Raw genomic sequence first — 15,828 nt, forward strand, 5'->3', positions numbered from 1 at the left:
GTTACATTCTATTTTTTTACATTCTTTTTGTGGAGTTAGAAACAGCAATGTCAAAATTTTCCCTGTCCCGCAATGGTGAAGAATCTTTTTCTTTTTCCAACAACATTTAATCACTTGATCCTTTTGTCATTTCCAACAACTCCACAAAGTGTCATCCAAATCTATTTATAACTTGAGTTATCCTGCTGGCAAACAGACAAACAAACAGACAGACAAACAGATAGACAGACAAGCCAATGCGACCGAAAACATACTTGGCGGAGGTTAAAAGGGAAAAACACAGATTCCCTCAAGCATGTTGAGGAATGGTCAAAGTGGTCGAACGTGTTTAAGTGAGCATACTTGCGTCACAGGGATTTTTGCTCTGGCTTCTCACGTCTACAACAAGCACCTCTTATAGGGCCTTACCGATGGAGGTCATACAAGGAAAAGAAAGGTCATTGTAGAGTAGAGTAGAGTAGAGTAGACTTTTATTGTCACTATACAAATATAGCAAGATTATGTTTAGTAGCAACCCACAAATAAAGGAAGTGTAAAGGAGTGAAACAACACAAATACACTGGTGGTTGGAGTAAACAGTATTTGTCTGGGGTGACGTGAGGTGAGGTGGGAGACGATTAAAAAGAAAAGCTTGCTCATTACTTACACCTCCCAGTTCCTAAAATTGCCCTGATCGTGTAACTTAGGAGTTTTTATGTGCCCATTGCCATAATGGAAAATACGGTAGTTGCAAAAACATTTTAGTCAATGGTGTATGAGTGTGTGAAAACACACACATGTGCACGCACACACGCAAGCACGCACACAAACAGGACATAGCCTACAACATAACATATAATGCCTGTATGTGAGACAATTTTCTGTTTGTTGTTCTATTTTACTTTTTTTTTTTTTTTTTACTATACCGGTGCTGTGATGGATCCCCCTGGGTCTGAAATAAAGAAATGATTGAAAATAGAATTGAATATTCACATGCTAGAGTAGTAGAGTAGAGTACAGTACTTTTATTAATCCAGAGGGAAATATATAGGCCTACAGTAAAAGTGAGAAGAAGGAATAAGTATACAGCAAATTCATGTTGTGCTCACATTGATCTACTGTTACAGTCTGCACAATAGGCACAGCCCTCTTCTCCGCCCTTGTGGGTTGTGTGTGCACGTTGCCCAGGGGTTGTTTCAGGTGAGCCATTCACTTGTCCTGTGCAGATGGCCAAAGGGTCTCCTGAGAGGCTCAAGTGGCCACAGGCCTGTCTGACAGCTTAGAGGAGGGAGAACAGGATAGCCACTGTTTACAGTCCACAGCTCCTTTAAAGCCACACTCTACTATTTTTGGTCATATAACACCTCTCCTTCTGTTAATTAATTGAGTTTTACCTTTCTCGTGTACTTCCTGTACACTGCCACTCTAAACTGCACTGTCAGGAGAAAGGTAAACCTCAATTATTTATCTCAAGTAAAATAAGTTTATTTCCAAAAATGTCACAGAATCGCTTTAAACCTTTGAGGAGTAGTCTACCTCTGCATAGTGTATATTTGATAAGGACTTAAGCAAAGTTTTGAGTTCTCACTATGGCACAAACACTCACACAAACAGGATTTTAACACTAGCCCAGAGACTGTCTATTTGAGAACTAAGAGAACTAAGAGAGCTAACTCTTTCACTAGGCTCTGTGTGAGCTGTAGAATGTTCAAGAAAAATTCTAGCGCAACTGGGAAAAGATATGTAGGTCTCAAAGGCTTCAAGGTGTCACACAGCATCGCATGCATGATATAAAATTGTGTTTCATGATCCAAATGACTTCTTAAATGGTTGAAAAGGTGGCTGCCCCGCTGGCTCAACATTTTTGAAAGTCCCTGTGATGTCCATTTTGCCAATTAACTGAAGTAGCTGAGAGATACTTGAGCTTATTTGTCATATCACCTGTGTTCAGAGCAGTTAACCCCTTAAGACACGGCATTAGAAATTAGCTGTTACCAGAATGGCAATGACCAAGTTGTAATGTATCACTAAAGGCCCCGTGTGTAACTCGATCTGACTACATGATATCACAGGAACCCAAACTTCTACAATTGAAAAGACAAGAACTACATTTGAGGGATAATATGCAAGTGAAAGCCACCAGCTTATTCATTCAAAATTTGGCCCACGTTGGTAATATTTCAATGGTGCACATACATAATCAAATAGTTATTTGCCTATCCTGACTTTGAAAATCAGGATTGTGTTTTTTGTTGTTGTTAAACATCTGCTTCGTCATACCTGACCAGTTAGGTCACATTTAAAACATTAACCAGTAGTTATTATCTTTATTGATGTGATTTTCCATGTGACCCTTCAACCACAGTAATTCTGCCTTTACCAGGTGATTGTTTCTCGAACACACTCCTTTCAATAGTCTAACAATAGTCTTCATGACATTTGAACACAGTTGAGTGACATCAACAGAGTTTCCTTTCCTCTGTTGAGGCTGTCAGGACTTTGTTCAAGTTGAGACACATACAGGAACAAGGATGTTGCAAACCTAACATGCCTAACTTTATCACCACCCACAGGTCAGGGTGCGGTATAGGCCTACACATTACACACATGAGAGGCAAAATAAGCAAGCAGGGATACTACAATCCAGTTTAAAAGGAAATACATGAGTAAATAGTAGAAGGATGGAATTAATAATTTTGTCATTGTTTTTAACTTAACAATGCTTTTCAAGTAGGCCTACACGTAGGGCCTACAGTATGAATCAGTGGTGAAAGATGCGTGCAGCACATTCATTTTCACAGTGTTCTAGGGATATGTACTTCCTGTCGAAATTTGTACTTAGCGACACTTCTCAAAACACAAATAAACAAAATGTCCTACAAAACAGAACTGAGCACTTTAGACCTCAAAAGTTTTGTTTTACTGAAAGTACACCAAGTCAACAGCAATTTCTTAATGTACCACACACTTGCTGTATTATTTGTTTAAATATTAATTCATTTGCTTCATGTGGTGAACGGTGATAGGTTTGTGAAGCGGTTTTCTTTTTTTAAACAACAGCATAATTCACTCATGACAACACTATAACAATAAAAAAATAATACAGTAAGTCAGTATAACATCACTGAATTAGTGAGGTGAACAGGTCAGACATCAAGTCACCAATGACTGAATGAAAATGAATATTATACCTTTGAGAAAAAGAATAACCTGGCTTGCATCACAGCAGTATCTCTGAAATGCTCGTTCTGTTCACGAAACGAAAGTTCGAGAGAAGCGTAATGAAATTTGGAATGCCTAATTTACCACCTGCATTCTGTTCTCCACTTAACTGTCATTTACCTGAATTAGCGCGAAAAGATAGGCATGCCTATTTAACCAGCTGCATCTCATTCTCCGCTCTGTCGTCATTTGCTGGAATTTCAGCGCACAGAAATTTGGAACGCCCCATAATTAAATATCCAGCATTTATTCTCCACTCACCTGTCTCCGGTCAGAATTTTCTTTCTCGCTCGTCCCACCACCTCCCCTTTCGCCTCCCTTCTACCGCTGTTCGATCGATTCGTCAGGTGTCTTGCAATACGCCACGTAATCTATCTCAACTTCTCAAGTGCAGTGGTCCCTGCGGACCCTGTGAAGCACTTAGATGATCTGTCCACCGCGTGGACGGCCACTCTTCTGCGAGAGCGGCACGATCACGAGAAGTCCATTCTCCAACGAGAACAAAGATGCCGGTGTTTTGCCCTAGCTTTCCTCCAGTTCAGCTCCATTGCTCTCCTACCATCATCCACCGGGGGTGTCCGCTCAGAGTTCACACATATCTGCCGGTGCAGATACTGCCCGAGCTCTCAGTGGCGCCCCGTACTCCCGAGCTCGAGAATGTTTGCTGCATAGACATTTCTCGGCCGTGGCAGTACTTCAGCACCACGGCCAGCGATCTTGCCCAATACGCCACGTAATCTCTCAGCTTCTTGAGTGCAGTGGTCGCTGCCGACCCCGTGAAGCACTTCGATGATCAGTCCACCGTGTGGACAACCACTCTCCTGCGAGAGTTCGTTCTCCAGCGAGAACATACATATATGTAAACATGCTCAATCCAAATTTCAGAGAGTGAACTATTGAACTTGCTATGTGCAAACACCAATCCTAAGCCTGATAAAAAAAGAGATCTGAATAAAAATAGATTTATAGCCAATATAGCCTACATGCATTTCAAAACATGACCAAACTTAACTCCAGTTGTTGTTGTTGTAAGTCTTACCAAGGATTCCAAAGGGGCACTGCTTGATCAAGTTAAAAAGCCTCAACAACTGTGGTTAAGTTGAACTATATTTCTAAGTTATTCCTTTACTTCCGCCATAGAGCACCTGCTTTGCAGAAAAAAGTAAAGCAGCACTTCTTAGTGAAAACCACATTGTTAGAGTTTTAGTATCAGAGCCTATATGCATTTCAAAATCTTTAAAACAAAATTAAGTGTGCACACTTATAAGTGTAGGCCTACACTCACCTCCAAAAGAGTTGTCGCCTATCCATCTGTTTGGAATAACAGCTAATAACCTGACTTTCAATTAATCACTGGGCTTCAGAAGTCACTCATATGAAAGCTACAACCCTCCCGAATGAAAATGTATGTACAAAAATAAATGTCATGCACCAAAGAAAGATTGACCCTTTAATGAACACAGACAGGGCAGATTTTCACAAGACAAAAGTTTTGTCGCCTAGCGAACATAATGTGAAAATGTGCAGATAAGTCACTTCAAAACACTTCAAATACGCAGATCATGTCATACTTAATACATGTGTCATACTTAATCACTGATTCACTCACACCTCTCCAGAAAATTAACTTTGGCCTTAGGTGTATGTTTAGGGTCATTGTAATCATGGAAAGCAACACAATGAAAATCAATGGAGTTCAATGAGAGATGGTGACATATTCGCTATTCGTAGAGCAATACATGTTTAACTTCATGATTTAATCAATGATAAAAGCCCTCAAACACCTGCAGCATGCATGCAGCTCCTCATAAGAGCTGTATCCGTACCATGTTTTATTCCAAACAGATGGATAGGCGACAACTCTTTTGGAGGCGAGTGTACTATGAATGATGTAGGCTACACAATGTAGCTGAACACCCTAATGGTGACAATACTGCTATTCTGTACTGAAAATAGGGTGCAGATATACAACCTAAACTACAATGAATAAAGGTGCTGCAGCCACTTTAATCCTAGTTCCCAGTGCCTACTGTAAGGCATTGATTAACACAATGTAAAATGATCTATTGAGCAAAATAATGTTCTTATGCTATTTTCCTTTTGAAATAGGTGCAACACTTCTCATGGACTGCGAAGCCATACTGCAGATGGGATTGCCGACGGGCCTATTCACTACTCGCTTACTATAACAACATTGCTATGACATTACGAAGAGCCTTAAGTAGCATATTAAGACATAGCCATTACACTTTTGATGACATTAGGGTTATATAACAGGCTCTGCGCTAAGGGGAAGATGATAGGTTTGCAGTAGCAGCTAAACAAGAAAATATTTTTATTATGTTTTTTTCTCTACGATTTTATTTTTCCAGTAAACAATGGAATGCTGCTCAGTGTCTGCCACCATGCATGCGGATGATGGATATCACACAGGCCTTTGAAACAATAGCAATACCTCTTGGCCAATCCCCATGTCGTGCCACAATTGTATTAGACTGGAATGCTTTGTGCGTGCAGAAGGAAGCGAGTAGAAGGAAGCATGATTGTTTCCTGAAATGGACTTGATAAGCACACACGCAAACCTGTCATTATGGCCAGAGCAACTACTTCCTCGAAGAAGCCCAGAAAGGGCGTCTTTACATGGAAGGTGTGATTGCGAGAAGTGGACTGTAAAACGTGATGCATTGAAGCAAAACTTTAACTTCTAAACAAACATGCATAGATCTCCAATGCCATGCACTTTACTGCTATGGGTATTGGTTGGGTTAAACAAACATAAAAACAGGCCCATGCACACACTTGACTATTAGGCCTATTGGCTATTTTTTACAGCTGGTTCAAAGCAGCACATTTTACACTGAACAGAAATACTGTTAATGTTAATCTAAAGAAGGAACTATTCGGGGAAAAAGAAAGGCAAGGTCTATTTACAGCAAATATGCATATGTCATACTGACCTTGACAATGTTGCGTGACAGTAAAATGTGTGTGCATGTGTTGAGGCAAGAGATAAGCGTAAAGGTTACTCTGTCAAAGAAAAAACCAATAGGCCTATAGACATCATAAAATCAAGCAATTGTTATGCTCTATTCCTTCCTGTGATAAGATAAAGAGGAAGGGTCGAGACAAAACCGGAGCTTCCTAGATAGGAAGGCAATAACTATTTCTGTGAAATCTTCGGACAGGTTTCCAGGCTGTAAACCAGGGGTGGGGAAACTATGTCTCGAGGGCCGTTTGTGGCCCTTGAGGCCGTTTAATATAATTTTAATGTTATTCAGCTTCACATGAAATATGACATATTTTGTAAAGGAATCTTAGAAAATGCTTTTGCAATACAATTAAGTTATATTCAGGGAACCTAGAGAAGGTGGTGTTTGTTTAAAAGATGGCTGCCTTCAATATAGGCCTAAAGTGAAGGGGAAAATCCTGGTTTGTGTTCATAATTCCCTCGGTGGACTTTTACGGCCCTTCGAATGAAAAAGGTTCCCCACCCCTGCTGTAAACGCTGAGCTAATCCACAGCAGCCACGAAGAAGCTGATTGAGAATTACATGCAAGTGAGACACACAGTAGAATAAGCAGGCGCTTTCAACAGTACAATTGAATCTTTCGTTTAAGGGATTTGAAGTAAACAAAGAGGAAGTTCATCTGAAGTTCAACTACCTAACTCACGTTGAGTTCATACTAAGCCAAACCTATATGATCAGGCGACCTGTTGTCTGATTTCCGTAGAATCAGTTAATCATTACATACACAGTCAACATGATGCAAAAAGGATGAAGACACTGACCAGCTCACTGTACTTCCTTATGGTTCATTTATGATCAGACTTCCTGATGTTTTCCTATAGACTACCTCATTATTTCTGTTTGAGACACCAATAAACTCACAGGTGCCAGTAAGTCTGAAAGAGTGATGAATAGTTATATGAAACAGAACTAGGCCTATATTTAGACCACTGCATCCTTTCTTAGGTGTGTGTGTGTGTGTGTGTGTGTGTGTGTGTGTGTGTGTGTGTGTGTGTGTGTGTGTGTGTGTGTGTGTGTGTGTGTGTGTGTGTGTGTGTGTGTGTGTGTGTGTGTGTGTGTGTGTGTGTGTGTGTGTGTGTGTGTGTGTGTGTGTGTGTGTGTTTCACTGAAAAAGAAAATGTACACATGGAGGTTGTTTTCATATCCTCTCAAGGTCACAACTAGTAAACGATACTTAGCCTGCAAAATGAAAAGTAATGTGGAAGGACAGAGAGAAAAGGATGCTTTAGAGATGGCTAGATGATGAATTTTTCCTTATTACCAAGCTCATTTCATTACTTATTCACAGTGACATGTCAGTGATTTTCAGGCATATATTATTGATTTTTCAAAGGAAATGACTGACAACTCAAGGAAAAGTCATTTGCAGTATAATAATTATTGGCTTATGAATACAGTCTGATGGCTAATCCCAATCAGCTGTAGCCTAGGCCTACCTGTAACCTCTCTTCAGTTATGAAAGCCAATGACTTTACTTGTTTTTGTTATATACAGTAGGCCTACAGTAATTTATGAAACCACGGCTGTTTCTAGGCCTGTCGCACCACCTGGCGTTTAACCAAAGTACTACATTTTACCATAAACTACATTTTAAAAACATTTGTTTTGCTTCAATATGCCCAGTTTTATTTTTGTTATTATATTGCAAAAAATACGCTTTAACTTTCAGTGGCTTTTTCCATGATATTATATTAGGATAGTACGATTAACTCTAGATCTGAGAGTGCTTACATTATTTTATTATCATTATTATTTTTAATTAGGGATGCGTCTGCTTTAAGAGAAGGAGCACGCTGCTGCTTCCGGGCGCCAGATGGGGCGCGTAAACTCGAGAATTTGAAGTCTACTGTTTTGTTGTCCCTGTTTCCACTTAGTTACAGCATGTAGCATGGCTTTCCTCTTAGATAAAGATATACCGATTCGTCTATAGCTTACCAAACGATACACCATCGTAATTTCAGGAACGGTTCTTGGTCACACCGAGATTATGACTGAAGCATATCGAATATGCCTACGTTGCCATAAATTGTACACAGCTTGTTATGCTAGCACGCTAGCCAGTGATAGCAGTTTATCTTCTGCTGATGTCTCGTTATTATAATGGTTCTGTAGCAGACATTCAAGACACCCTGGAAAACGTCGTTTAACTACTGCAACGGCGGTGTTCCTTCGTTAATTTTGTGTTCAGTACAGTGAAAGATGTCTGCAATGGTAAGTTGGGTAAAGTCTTCTATAAGGGCTGTGGTAAACAAAGTGACTTATCAGGCACAGGTTGCTAGACAGTACTTCAAGATTATCTGAGCGTAGCCTAATGCCAAAGCAGTTCAAAGCCGAGATTTGTGTTTAGCCCTTCAGATAAAGCAAATGGGAAATTTGAAGCCTTCGGTTGGAGATGGGAAGTGTTGTCAATAACTTTATGAACATATGCGAAACTACCATGTTAGCGTCACTAATGGACAGCTGATTGATTTAGCGTCGACAAAACTGTCGTTGCAGAATGCAACAATATGAATAATGCAACTGAATAACATGGCACACATTTCACTTGCCTCGTAGGGGGACCCTGCCTTGGAGAGGCACTTCAAGGGCCACCGAGATACAGTCACATCAGTGGATTTCAGTTGCAACATGAAACAAATCGGTAACGTTTCTTGTCGAGTAGTTTGTGGCCATCAGAAAACAACATAAGTTTGTACTTGGTCCTAAACACTGGCATGTATTGCTGTTTTCAGCTTCTGGCTCACTGGATTCGTGCGTGATGATTTGGAATATGAAGCCCCAAATGAGAGCATACAGATTCGTCGGTCATAAGGATGCAGTGATGTCCGTTCAGTTCTCACCCTCAGGACATCTGGTGGCGTCAGCATCCAGGGATAAGACCGTCCGTCTTTGGGTGCCCAGCGTGTGAGTTTGACTTTTCCTCTAATCATCATGTGACACAATAGAGATACATTCTCATTCTTAAAAGTACCCCATTGTTTGATGTGTGTCCTTTGGGATAGGTGAGTGTGGTTCATTAGTGAATTCAAATTGCTTTCACTTTGCGCAGGGCCAGGCATGTCACCTGCTGGTGTGGCTCTGCTATTTTCTTGGCCAAAGACAACAACACCACTCCAAATTACCAGCATCCCATGAAGTTGCTTTATGAAGTTGCTCATTTCATTCAGGAGCAAGGTTTTGCACTTTCCAAAGACGCAACATGTAACAAGTCCTTGTATAAGCACCATGTTGTGTTAATTACTTTGCCTAATCATCTAGTAAACGTTCACCTCCCTATACCACAGAGAATGCCTGTAGGGCCATTTCATGTGAAATCAGACCCTTTGGCACTATTACATTACACTTAACAGTTTTTCATCCAAAGCTACTTACAAATATTTGTAAGTAGCTTTGGATGAAAAACTGTCTGTTAAGTGTAATGTAATGGTGCACAGAACCAGCTGATCCTGACCGGCTCACCTGACTTCTTCTCAGCCAGGTGGATGGCCTAATTCAGGCATGGCAAACTCAGACCTGGGGGCCAAATCTGGCCCGCGGGGTCATTTTGATTTGGTCTGCGAGATCATTTCAAATGTATGCTACAGTTGGCCCACATAAACCAGTAGTATAGTAACATGACTTGCACAATGGAATTTGAAGTGTTATAGGAATGTAAGTGGCCGAGGGCAGTGTAACATCTCCCACTCAAACAACAGAATATGCTTTTTAAAAAAAAACAAAAAAAACCCATAGAGTTTGGCTCACGACTTCATCTAAGACTTACATTTTGGTCCCCTGTGAATTTGAGTTTGAAATCCCAGGCATATGGATGAGTTCACCTGTGAGAGGAGAACCGGCAGAAGGAGTACATACAGTATCTAACATGCACCGTAACTGGGTGCTCATGGGGGCTCAGATGTCAGGTAGTACAGCCAGAAGTAATGCCCATTAATTAATTAGTAATAAGAAATCCGTGCACTGAAATGAATGTGCTTCTTAGATAATTTTCTGAGACTTTTGAATTTTGTGTTTTCATTGTCTGTGAGCCCAAATGATCTCATTTCAAGAATTAGAGCCTGACAATGTTTTACTGAGTTTCACTCTCTGCAATGGCTCTGAAGTGGCCAAAGACTGTTTTCACGCTACTCTAATTTTGGGGGCTGTACCTGTACTTACAAGGAAGACCCACACACTGATGAGCTCCCTTTAGACTTTTTTCCCGGCCCTTCCTCAGACAAACAGAATTATTGTACAGTAGAAATAAAAGAAATTGGATGTGCGTGAGATCAGACTGATATTTTGTGTTTTATTTCAGGAAAGGCGAGTCCACGGTGTTCCGAGCGCACACGGGCAGCGTGCGCAGCGTGAGCTTCTCGAGTGACGGCCAGTCGCTGGTGACGGCCTCCGATGACAAGACCATCAAGGTCTGGGCCGTGCATCGCCAGAAGTTCCTCTTCTCCCTGAGTCAGCACATCAACTGGGTGCGCTCTGCTAAGTAGGTGGCCAATCATTTGGCATCTCTTGCCTAATAAAAACCGTTTTGATTGTTTTGTTAATTGATTTTAATTAGATATGGCTAAAAACATTATTATGGTACACTACACACATATAAGTTGACTGTCCGACATAGCCTTTATCCAATTTTTTGGGATTTGTTCCCACCCAAGGAAATAAATACACTATACTGCATTTTTGTTAGATTGCAGTATTTTGCAGTGTTAATAAGATGCATTAAAGTTTGTGTGTGTGTTTGTGTGCGTGTGTGTGCCCAAAAATACTGCTTTCACCATACTAAGTAATGCTGTAATAAAATTGCTCCTTTCATGTTGAATTTCATTCACTGGCATCCCATGCTCAGCAGCATCTCTCCCTGCTAGAGAGCTCAATAGGTTGAAATGAAATCAGATTAAATTAAACTGTGTAGTCCTAACGTATGTGTACATCTTATCAGCGCAAATATGAGAAGCGCAATACCACCACCTTACATAAAGGAACAGCTCACCATGTGTCCGTACTGAACTATGGTCTTGTCTTGTCTTGTTTGTACGTACCACTCTGGTCTTTGTGCGTGCCTGCAATCAGTCTGAAGCATATTACTTTAACATTTATATAGTTCAGTATGGAAACATAGTGAGTCTGTTACTTTAACATCTTGAGATATGGCCCCTGTTATAAATTAGTTGTTACTAGAATGGCAATGATCAAGTCGTAATGTATTACTAAAGTCCTTGTGCACTGTCATAACGGTGTTCTACTATGGTAGTTAAGTTTTTTCAGTGACTATGACAATGTTGCAGTGGTGGAATTGTGTGTGTTAAGGGGCTATGCAACAGTAACAAAGCAAGCATGCATTGATTCTTCACTGTGGTACTGCACTTCAGCAGTGCCAAGTGCAGGTGTAGATAGCCAAGGCATCTCATGCTCAGCTTCATTACTCTTCTTTAGACGCTTTAGAAATTCAAAACACTGCCACAAATGTGATGCAATCAGCTGCTCAGTTTTTTTTTTCCAGTGACAGGTCTGCACATTTGAAATCCTTTTCTTTTGTTTTGTTCTATCCACTGAGGTCTTCTTCAATGGTCAAAACATTATCCTGTCATGGAATAAAACGAAACAAAACAATACAAACCGAAAAAAAGATTTCATTGTAACTATAAGGACGTTTACAAAGACTTGTCTATTAGAGTACTTAATGTAACCAAAACCCTGCCTACCCAATGCAAAGGAGTGTGCTCAGGTTCGGTTGTAGTGAGCAGGGATGGGAACAATAGTCCTCCTCAAACCAATCAGCCCCTCACTGGGAACACTCAAGATCAGGGACATCACTCTCGGAGCCGGGTGCCAAATCTGGCTTGTGGAGTCATTTCATTCATGAGATCATTTCAAATGTGTATTACAGTTGAAATTTGATGTCACTCACAAGAATATGAGCTCAGGCTAATGAACCAGCTCACACTCACATGCAACACAATATATGAAGGCACATTTGAACTAGCATATATGATGGGAAAGAGTGTGTGTGAAATTTAACAATGAGCATTAAGAGCATTCACGCACAATTTTATTTCATTTTTTAAAATAAATATTGAGTTTGGCCCTCAACTTTGTTCCAGATTTTGATTTTGACCCTCAGTCAATTTGAGTTTGACTCCCCTGCTCAAGAAAGACAGACAGATCAGGAAGGAAAACTTGTTTTCCCATTTTGTGAGGTTGCCATTTAATGTGATCTCATTTTTTCCCCAGGTTCTCTCCAGATGGGCGCTTAATTGTGTCCGCCAGTGACGACAAAACCGTAAAAATATGGGACAAAAACAGCCGTGAATGCATACACTCATTTTATGAACATGGAGGGTAAGTTTTTTGTTTTTGTTATATTTTCCCAGAGTTTAGCTCGTCCTGGAACTTTTCCTGAACTTTTTGTCCAAGATTTTATGTTGCTGTCCTGTCCTGTCCTGTTCTGTGCTGTCCTCTTCTCTCCTAAAGTGCCAAGTTGCAAAGTGTCAGATCTCATTCTTCTCTGTGCTGTATTGTAGGTTTGTGAACTACGCTGACTTCCACCCGAGTGGCACCTGCATTGCAGCAGCCAGCAATGACAACACGGTGAAGGTCTGGGACATTCGCAGCAATAAGCTGCTGCAACAATACCAAGGTACAACCAACTGACACAACATGCTTTATTGCAAGAATTCCAAGGTGCAGTTAGCCTAAATTCTGAGTTATAATTTTGCAACAGTAGTACATGTATTTATCCCTGAGGAAATAGTCAAGTAGAGTACTCACTTGTTTACCACCACACATGCTTGACACCATCTAAAGTAAATTTGTTTATCTTGGTCTCTTCAGATTACACGACATGGTTCCAGTGATCCATATCCTTGGTCTGTTCATTTCTCTTGAGAACAAGATAAACAAATTTGCTTTAGATGGTGTCAAGTATGTGTGGTGGTAAACAAGTGAGTTTTACAAAAAAGGTGTATCCTCTCAATAGCCAAGCATGGTAGTGGGACTGACATGGTTTGGGGATGCATGAATGCTGTCAACATTGGCAATCTGAAATACACCTAAAAGAAACATGCATGTCAACATGCACTGTGACTACTGAAGCAGATCATGATATTCTCCATAGGATTGCATTCAAATCTCACACCAAATCTCACACTGTGCTGTTGGTGACCTACCAGAGTTTGTCCAACTTCACCACAGTGAAGAGAATTTTGTGTCTGTATTTTACCGTTTATGTTGTGTTTACCGTTAATGAACATGAATCTTTACACACACACACCCACACTAGACACACTACACACAAAAGACACATTGCACAAATCCACATAATTAGCAGTATATGTAAAATATTTAGAGTTGAATCGCTTGGCATAATAATCCTTACTGCACTACGTCTTTGATGTTAGTTGGTTTGGAAAAGGGTGGGCTGGGCTGGGCTGGGCTGGGCTGGGTTGGGCTGGGCTGGGCTGGGCTGGGCTGGGCTGGGCTGGGCTGGGCTGGGCTGGGCCAGGCTGGGCCAGGCTGGGCCACAAGCTTTATCACCACACCACAATACTCACAAAATCACACTCCCCTACACATCAACACTTTTGTCATGCAAGGTGATTGCAGTGTAAAATCAGTGGAGAGGTTTAGTTTATTTAATGCCTCTCACTCTCCTTCTTGGTCGTGTTGGAGTTGTAGTAGCACTTTCTGTCCTCCAGAGGTCAGTCTAATACTTCTCTTGAAATTCTTGCTGGGGAAACTTTTCATGTTGAGGGAAACATAAATAGCCAAGCAGAGTTTTTTTGGTTAATAATACTTGCTGTGGTTTAAAACATAAATAAAAGAATTCATAAAAAGCGAAACTGCAAAGTTATTACAGATGAAAGACTGGCATTGACTTTGCTTGTTCGTTGTTTCATTTCCCTTAGCTAGCAATTCCTTTTTGGGGGGGAAAAAACACTTCATGTGAATTTGTGGGTCATTTTATAGTGGCCTTGAGTTTTCATGGTTGTGTGTGTGTGTGTTTGTTTGTGTTTTTTTTTGTTTGTTTGTTTGTTTGTTTTTCTTTTCTCCCAGTGCACAGTGCAGCGGTGAACTCGCTGTCCTTCCACCCCTCTGGGAACTTCCTCATCACAGCCTCCAACGACTCCACGCTGAAGATCCTGGACCTGGTGGAGGGCAGACTACTCTACACACTACACGGACACCAGGTATCACCCATTACATTACACTACATATATAATCATTAGGGCTTTAACATTACACTCAACTTACCATATGATTCGTATCATGATTTTTGACGTTTCAATACACCCCGCGATTTTAAAATGTGTCTTTTTGATGATCGTCTATTGTAGAATGGGTTACAAGAGGTTACTGATAATGTAAAAAAGTTAAAAAATAATTATGATATTGATTTGAAACTTGGAAACACCATCACATCATATCATGTGGTTGTTTTCTGGACTGAAGGATAACAGAACTTTGTAAGGGCGTATCACGATGCAGTATTGTGACTCATGATTCCCTGATTCGATACAATATCGTTACTTGAGATGCAAATTATCGATTAATTCATTAATCATTAGTTGATAGCCTTATCAATCGACTTACGATTAATTGATAAGCGGCGTTTCCCCCCCCCGAAATCATAATGTTTCTAAAAAAAACCCACTAAATCTAATTTCAATGAATTCTATTTCAATTCTTTAATCCAAAAGTGATTTAAATATTCCAACTATTCACACCCCTCTTCACACACACTCTTCACATGTCCATTTCACCTGGGTCTCTTGTCGATTAATTGCGATTCATGTTTTTTAATCGATTAAAGTCGATTAATCGATTAATCGATTAATCGTTTGCATCCCTAATCGTTACAGCCCTAATATTCATAGCCTAGGGGGGAGACTGCTCTACACACTACATGGACACCAGGTATCGCGCGCCCACATTATGCACGTCCACATTTAGGTGGACATTCCATATTCACATAGTATGTTCTACCACACACATTTGCTCCTGCGGCTTCAGGCTACAGCAGGGGTGTCAAACTCATTCTGGTTCAGAGAACACATACAGACAACTTGATCACAAGTGGGCCACATTTCCCTGATAAGGATCCAGGGGGATTGAAACGTTGCCTTTTGAATAGTAATATTTATTTTTTGGAGCTTATCGGTGGTATGCAGACCTCCCTCCTTCAACTGCCTTGCCTAGTGGCCCATTTTCTGGTGCCTAGTTTAGCTTGTCCATCTGAGACAGAAAGCATCGGAGGCAGAAAAAAAATGTCACGGAAACCGCCCACCATTGCTGACTCACACACTCTGCCTCTACTGTTCCTACTGTCTCCTCTCTCTCTCTCTCTCTCTCTCTCTCTCTCTCTCTCTCTCTCTCTGGATATGTATTTGTGTCAGTAGTCGTGCGGGCGGCACTACTGGCAGCATTGTGACTTTCACACAGAAGAACACAACACAAGACTGCTCAGCACAACACAGCCAGTGGGAGTGGGAATGGGGTAGTTATTGAGTGGGCTAGTTATTGAGTGGGCTGTTAGAGAAAGCCTCCACCACGCTACTGTATGACAGGTTGGTGAAGGAGCCTTTATTATAATGGCTAATGGCTTGCAGGAT

At 40.8% G+C, this 15,828-nt stretch overlaps 1 protein-coding gene across 2 annotated transcripts in view; it reads left to right on the forward strand.

Annotated features, from left to right (window-relative positions):
- The first annotated feature begins 8,066 nt into the window (after positions 1-8,066).
- poc1a (POC1 centriolar protein A) overlaps positions 8,067-15,828 on the forward strand; it is a 37,689-nt gene continuing 29,927 nt past the window's right edge. For both annotated transcript variants that reach the window (XM_063216060.1, XM_063216061.1), the window contains exons 1-7: positions 8,067-8,440; positions 8,786-8,870; positions 8,962-9,133; positions 10,524-10,703; positions 12,452-12,559; positions 12,742-12,857; positions 14,273-14,406. In XM_063216060.1, the coding sequence (XP_063072130.1) occupies positions 8,429-8,440; positions 8,786-8,870; positions 8,962-9,133; positions 10,524-10,703; positions 12,452-12,559; positions 12,742-12,857; positions 14,273-14,406 (807 nt within the window). In that variant the 5' untranslated portion in view covers positions 8,067-8,428. The remainder of the gene's footprint in view (positions 8,441-8,785; positions 8,871-8,961; positions 9,134-10,523; positions 10,704-12,451; positions 12,560-12,741; positions 12,858-14,272; positions 14,407-15,828) is intronic.

Source organism: Engraulis encrasicolus, chromosome 14 (genome assembly GCF_034702125.1).
Source record: "Engraulis encrasicolus isolate BLACKSEA-1 chromosome 14, IST_EnEncr_1.0, whole genome shotgun sequence".
In the NCBI taxonomy this organism is placed as follows: domain Eukaryota; kingdom Metazoa; phylum Chordata; class Actinopteri; order Clupeiformes; family Engraulidae; genus Engraulis; species Engraulis encrasicolus.